At 41.0% G+C, this 7,190-nt stretch overlaps 2 protein-coding genes across 2 annotated transcripts in view; one reads left to right on the top strand and one right to left on the bottom strand.

The window, feature by feature from the left end:
- rubcnl (rubicon like autophagy enhancer) overlaps positions 1-1,433 on the top strand; it is an 18,344-nt gene extending 16,911 nt beyond the window's left edge. The window contains exon 18 of the mRNA XM_078286178.1: positions 624-1,433. Coding sequence (XP_078142304.1) covers positions 624-733 — 110 coding nt within the window. The 3' untranslated portion in view covers positions 734-1,433. The remainder of the gene's footprint in view (positions 1-623) is intronic.
- Positions 1,434-2,523: 1,090 nt separating this feature from the next.
- LOC139917951 (olfactory receptor 6C1-like) lies at positions 2,524-3,453 on the bottom strand. Its single transcript, XM_078286118.1, has one exon. The coding sequence runs from the start codon at positions 3,451-3,453 to the stop codon at positions 2,524-2,526; it is 930 nt and encodes a 309-aa protein (XP_078142244.1).
- Between the last annotated feature and the right edge of the window lie 3,737 nt (positions 3,454-7,190).

Raw genomic sequence — 7,190 nt, 5'->3', positions numbered from 1 at the left:
CAGGGACGAACCTCAGAACCAAAATCAGAATTACCCACAGCTAGAGCTGGGTATCGAGAACTAGTTCCAATTTTCTCTCAAATAAGGCTGCGGCCACACTGATCCGTCAGAAAACAGACAGAATTATTGACGGATAGACCATTATTTTTTCCAAAACAAATGCAGGAAAGCCTCTGATTGGCCAACAGATGGTGACGAATCCGTGGGGGCTGAACTTTCTGTCCATCAAAACGGATGCACATCTGATGGAGACGGACGCATCGTCAGTGCTGTCCGGACAACAGACAGCTCTCATTGAAAATGAATTGAAATGAACGGAGACGGACAGACACAACGGATCAGTGTCGCCGCGGCTTAAGGCGTTATGCCGAATGTGCCTTAGCTGTTTTGAAAAGTAATTCTGAGACTGGAGTAACTCTACACAGCAATGTCTGTCTTGAGTAATAAAATAAAGTTAACTCCGCTAAAGCTGTATGTAATCTTAAACCCCTGAAAATGAAGAATCAGACCAATAAGAAGAATCGAAAAAGGCACGGATGCCCAGCTCTACCCACAACCAGCACTGTAATAAAAAAATATAACGGAAACACAAATCTGTATAAACCTTTCCTTTCCTTTTCCAGTGTGCAAGGCCTGCTTCCACAAAACCTGTTTCATGGAAAAGAAATGTCCGAAATGTCAACGGATCCAGTCAAGAAGAAAAGTGCTGGATGGAGCTTCCCTCCATCCATGAAGAAACGAGGGACAAGAAGAAATGGATGATGATTCAGCTTCATAATTGTTTTTTGGGAGTGTGAATGACATTTTAGATTGTGTTGCTTTGATCACAGTTAAACATAAACACTGTTGTAAATGAAATGTAAATAGATTTATTATTCCAACTCCCTCTTTCCTCTAACATCCAAGCCTGGGTTCCACAAAGGCGTCCATCAAAATAACACTGTGGACAGTTACATCAGATCCTGTGTCTTGGGAAATACATGACTTCATACTGTATAATATATAACTGTAAAATATGAGAATGATAAAATATAATAATGTTTTCATTACTGAAATACTGAACGATTGTCTAGGGCAAAATTACCTGAAGTCAATTCAGTTTTATGTAATTGACTGATGTTAGGCCGACCAATAGGAATACACCTAAACTACGAAGCCTGTCCTTTACACAAGACAAGCAAGATAAAGCTAATTATCGAATGTTTTAATGAATAAGTGAGCAGCAGGTGTTGCTGGAGGAGAGGCAGCCGATACTCACAATGTCATGAGCTTGAATCTCTCATATCTGCTGTGGAAAAAAACTACACACACTGTGTACTCCTTCAGGTGGGGTCACAGTTTACTTCTGTGTAACACAGTATCTGTTTCAAATTCTTCTGCTCTCTCTTTCTTGTGGCAGATGAGTACAATTAACAATAATAACAATAAAATATTTGCCAATAACTGTCTTTGTCTGTCGATGGTGAAACTGCTTTTTTTTGTGTGGATATTTTGGTTTCTAAAAAGGGAAGACTTGGCTTTGTGATATTCAGGTGAATAGAGAAAGAGATGCAGATTCCCTTTATACAGCATTTCAGTAATGCCCATATACGTATATGCAGTACTGTACGTGTCTATATATATCATCTATATATACACAAAAAGCTTCTCTCCGTAGCAGCTTTTTATCTTGATCTCCATCTCTGCAGTGCTAACCGCTTTTTGGATATTTGAATTAAAGTAATTAACGCCTAACGGCATGAATGAAGATCTAAACCTTCACTATCCTTCATCAATCTCATCCAAGAAATAGGCATATTTATTCACAAAAAAATCTTTCTTTTTGTTTTATTCAGATTTTATTCATTTTTTTGTATTATCAGATGCCCAGTTCACATGGTCACAAGATGCTGTAATTTCTACAAAAGTTGCAAAGTATCAACAGAAAATATAGTTGCATACAATGTAAATTAATATCAATCTGAAGAGACATAATTGACAAACAGCCAACTAGTATTATGTAGACCGACTGTATCATGTAGCAGAAATCTGCCCCTCTATCCTGTTCTTTGTTCATAGCACTGTCTCTATTATTAGGCTAATGACATTTATGATGAAAAATAAACTTTAAAATATTTCTTCTGTTTCAAAATGACCACTTGCCCTGGATAACAGGGTCAGCCAAATGTAGAAAATGTAAATATAATGCAATGAGACAAATAACCACATTGTAACCCTAACCCTCCATTCCTAAACACTATATATACATTTTGGAAAAAAAATAATTATTCCTTAAAACCAATAATTCAATACCTTTAAAATATAGACAAACCAGTTTTTAAAAGAGTTACCTAACTTACCCACTATCATTTAAAAAGAGAAAGTGTCACATTTCCCAAATAGTAGATATCTCATTTTGGAGCAAAATATATCCTCATATATCTTAAAGCAAGTGTATATACATACATAGAATTTTGTTTTATCACTTTAAAGAGCTGAAGCTATGTTCTCAGTGCTATGGATGAAGCATACTGATGAAACAAGTCATTTTCTACTAACATAGACTAAACCCACAATTCTGTTGCGAATTTTGGTCAGTTTAAATCCATATATTAGAGGATTCATAACTGGAGGAACAAGCAGAAATTCTATGGCAATGAAGTTTTGAAGGCTTTGAGGTAAATCTTTTGAGCCAAATCGCATGTACATCAAATCAAAAACTATAGTAATAAGAAAAGTGACTAAAGAGATTAAATGTGGCATACATGTCTGCATAAACTTCGCCCTGTCCTCTTTGGATCGTACACACGTTTTAATGAGATACATATAAGACCAAATTATGAACAAACCATGAGACACATAAAAGCCAATTGTAAAATATGCAAATACACTGTTTGAAATAGTGTTAGTGTCAGAGCAAGCAAGTTTAACAATCATCCAGTTTACACAAAAGAGTCTCTGAATTCTTGAGCTACATAACTTCAATCTAGAAGTTAGCAGCACATTGATGGAGAAAATGCACAAAGGTGTAAGCCAGGAGAAACACACCAAGTGAGAGAGCCTCTTTTTAGTCATGACAGAGTGGTATTGCAGTGGTCGACATATAGCCAGATATCTGTCATAGGCCATAACTGCAAGAATAGAAAGATCAATGCAAGCAAATGAGTACATTACGAAAGCCTGAAAAAGGCATCCAGTATATGAGATGACATGAGAAGAAGACAGTAGATCCAAGAGGAATTTGGGATAGAAACCTGTCGTCCCATAAAGCCCATTAATGCAAAAACTGCACAAGAGAATGTACATGGGCTCATGCAGGTTTTCATCTAAGATGATGGTCATGATGAGTGAAACATTCACAAACAAAATCACACAATAACACACTAAAGTGAGAGAGATGAGAGTGATTCTGTGATTCATCGTCTCATTTAACCCTGATAGAGTAAAAACTCTTATTATAGATTCATTATCCATCGTATGAGGAAAGAAAACAACTTTGGTCTGTAATTTCACCTTTATCCTTAGAAAGTTACCAAATCTTAAAATATCCAGGCTTCCCAGTGTCACAACATAATTGGTTGCAGAGTTAGAGGAGTATCCTGTGCTCTGTTCTGTAGCTCCATCCCTAACAGAGTGTGTTCTCCTTCCACACCATCTATTAATATACATGTATACTACAACAATTGGGAATTCAAACTATCTGATTATTAATCTGGAAGGGCTTGTGTCATCACCAGCTATAAATATGGCTGCGTGCCCGCGCACATTCTCTTTTGCAGACTGAAGGTCATGGAATTCCCTGAGAGACCATCGAACCATGGTTACCATTCCTTCTATTTCATCTCAGTGAACATGCCACTGTATGGTTCAGTAGTATAGTAAATTAAGTCAGGAGGAGGATGTAGTGGGGCAAACAAGGACATGAGGTACATACTACAGTTCAAAACACATTAGCCTTTAGTTTGTATTAGCCACACTCTGGAAATGGAGTACAAGGCTCTTAATTTTCACAAAATTATATGAAGACAAAAAACACATGCAAACATGTGGGAGAGTAACAGAAATAATGGTCCCCATAACATTAATGGAAAAATGGACAACACAACCACCAAATTATAACACCCTACAGCAAAAGAACCCCAAAACCATAGATGCTGGGGACATTTCAAGAGCACTCTGCTGCCCTAAGGTCAGAGAAGGCCACCAATAATGTCGCCACATTCAGAGAATAAAACCTGGTGAACGTCAGAGATGAAGCCCAGCCAGCTGCCGCACAAATTTCATTCAATGAAGCACCCAGAAATAAAACCCATTAGGTAGCCACACCACTAGTGGAATGAGCCACCACACCGATTGGAGGGGGCACACCTGCAATGCTGTGGGCTATGGCGATAGCGTTGAGCATCCACTGGACAAGGCCTGGGCTCACACTGAATCTCCATAACAAACAAAGAGATTATCTGTTTGCCTACTGATGTAGACAATGTAAGGGCCCAGAAAGGGCATAGAGAATGCAAGCAAAAATGTACTTTTAAGTGAGGAGCTTCAGAGTCAGACTGGCCAGGGGTTCGAATGGTTGCTCAGTAAGAGCATTCAGGACAAGCTCCGAGTCCCAAGAGGGGAGCATGCAAGTCCGCGGTAGGCAAAGCCATCTCACCCCTCTGAGGAAATGGCTGGCAAGAGGGTGTGAGCCAATTGTCAGGCCATCAATGTGATAATGACAGTCAGATATGGCAGCCAAATAGCTCATCAACATTGATTCAGCAAGCCCCTCTTCCAAGAGGGACTGAAGGAATGAATATCAGAACAACAGGGACATTGCACAATACTGGATCTGACCCCTGGAGCGGCACCAGCAACAGCAGCAGCCTTTGTACAGGAGGCCTTTGAAGCCTTTCCATTTAAAAAGACACAACTTTCCCTTTAATTTGGTACCAAATACATGGCAAGGTATTTGGTACCAAGGTATTTGGTACTAAGGTGATTCAGGGCGTCACAGATCCTTCCTATCTTGGCTAACGATAAGCTTTCAAAATACATACAAAACCTCCAGCGCTTCAGCCCACACAGTAATAAGATCAGACAATAATAGTCGCCAAACAAATATGGAAAAAGTCGCCAAACGTTTCTCTTTACCTTTAGCTTGATCCGGTCTGTGTGTAACTTCCTGCAACAACTCAACTCTCGCGACACTTGAGCGAGACTTGATTACACACAGACCGGATCAAGCGAAAGGTAAAGAAAAACGTTTCATTTCTCTGTAGGGTCCTTTCCATAATGTTGTCAGACACTTATAATAACAATCTGAGCCTGTCAGTGGCAAAAACAAGAACTTTTAGTGGACGTACATTGACGGTGTGATTTGCCCCGTCGGATTACATTGCAGCTCGTTTCGCGGCTGCCGGCTGAAGCGATCTCGCTCAATACTGGACCAGTTTCAAAAATTGTTGTCGCCTTTAGTCACTTAGACACAAAAAGATGGGAAAATAGGGTCCAGGTTGAAAAATACTGAAGTTACCCTTTAAGGGTTAGAAGAGTTCATTTCTGGTTTAATTATTTACAACGTGTATTAACAGTTTGTTCTTGTCTTTAAGTTAGACTGTTGTAATTATATAACAGAAATGTACACGCAATAATTAGTTTGCTGACAGAAGGTCCATTTTCAGTTTATTATTTTGCACACTAGGTGGCGGTGTCGCGCGTCACTTTTGTTATTGCGCCAAGGTGCATCTTGGTCTTTCTTGTTTTGGGCAACCTGGAGATTGGCATGGTGGAAAATGCTCGGGTGCATCGTGTGAAATAAATGGGTAAATATTGCAACACCTTGTTAAAATATGCATGTATAAAGGTAAATGACTATGTCCATTTCCATATTTTAACTGGGTGGTATGTTTCAGATGAGATTGATGTCGGATGTCTTGGATAGTGGTGTGAGCAGTCGACCACTTTGTTCCCATGTGCATGTCAAGGTATAGTTAGTGTGCATAAAGCCTCACCCATGCTAATGTACTTGGTTAATGTTAGTGTGCTTAACACACATTGTACAGGAAGGCATTTTTGACATGATAAGTTTTATTTATATTATTTTTGCATGTTGTTTTGCTGTTGTCTTGTGTAATGATATTTTGTTTGTTTTAAATTGCTTTACTTTCTTTTAACTTTTACTGTTTTAACCTTTGGTGTGTACTTTGTGAAGCACTAACTGTCACGGTGAGGTGTGGTGAGGACCCAAATGCAGGACAGCGAGGCAGGTAGTGATCAAACCCCAAGACTGGGTGTTTAATATAACGGGTGCAGGAAACAACAGGTAAACAGAGACGGGAGCACTTAACAGACACGTAACAGAAAATAATGAACCGACAAAGACTGACTGGGGAACAAGACTAATATACACATGAGGAGGTGATTACAAATCAGACACAGCTGGGGCAGACAGGTACACGTAGAACTAAAAGAACTAGACAAGGAAACAATACACAAAGAAATAAAAAACTAGACAATGAAGCAGGGACTGAAAGTCACAACCGTGACACTAACTTTGTTAAGATAAGTGCTATACAAATAAGCCCGTGGGCTTCACCCCTCCACATTGCCCCAAAGCCCAACGGCGGGTGGCGCCCGTGCGGCGATTACCGCCGTCTCAACAACGTGTCGACGCTGGACCGCTACCCGGTTCCGCACATCCAGGACTTTTCCGCCCACCTGGCGGGGAAAGTCATCTTTTCCAAAGTGGACCTCATTCGTAGATACTACCAGGTGCCCGTCCACCCACTGGACGTCCCCAAAACGGCGGTGATCACCCCATTCGGACTGTTCGAGTTCCTGCGCATGCCGTTCGGCCTTAATGCCGCACAGACCTTCCAGCGCCTCATGGACTCGGTGCTACGGGACCTGCCTTTCCTTTTCGTCTATCTGGACGACATCCTCGTCGCCAGCACCTCCAAAGCGGAACACCTGTCCCACCTTCGGACTCTCTTTGAGCAGCTCAGCCAGCACGGGCTGATCATCAACCCAGCCAAGTGCCAGTTCGGGCTGACCACCATCGACTTCCTTGGTCACCGCATCACCAAAGACGGGGCAGTCCCCCTCCCGTCGAAGGTGGACACCATCATGAACTTCTCGCGCCCGCTCACGATCAAGTCCCTGCATGAGTTCCTCGGCATGGTGAACTTTTACCACCGCTTTATCCCCCAAGCTGCTCGACTCATGCG

This window comes from Centroberyx gerrardi, chromosome 10 (genome assembly GCF_048128805.1).
Source record: "Centroberyx gerrardi isolate f3 chromosome 10, fCenGer3.hap1.cur.20231027, whole genome shotgun sequence".
Lineage (NCBI taxonomy): Eukaryota > Metazoa > Chordata > Actinopteri > Beryciformes > Berycidae > Centroberyx > Centroberyx gerrardi.
The sequence above is the reverse complement of the archived record's forward strand: the minus strand, read 5'-3'. Positions and strand labels throughout refer to the sequence as shown.

Bases quoted from the DNA above. Each gene is read 5' to 3' on its own strand.
- LOC139917951 (XM_078286118.1), bottom strand. From the start codon at position 3,453: ATGGATAATGAATCTATAATAAGAGTTTTTACTCTATCAGGGTTAAAT.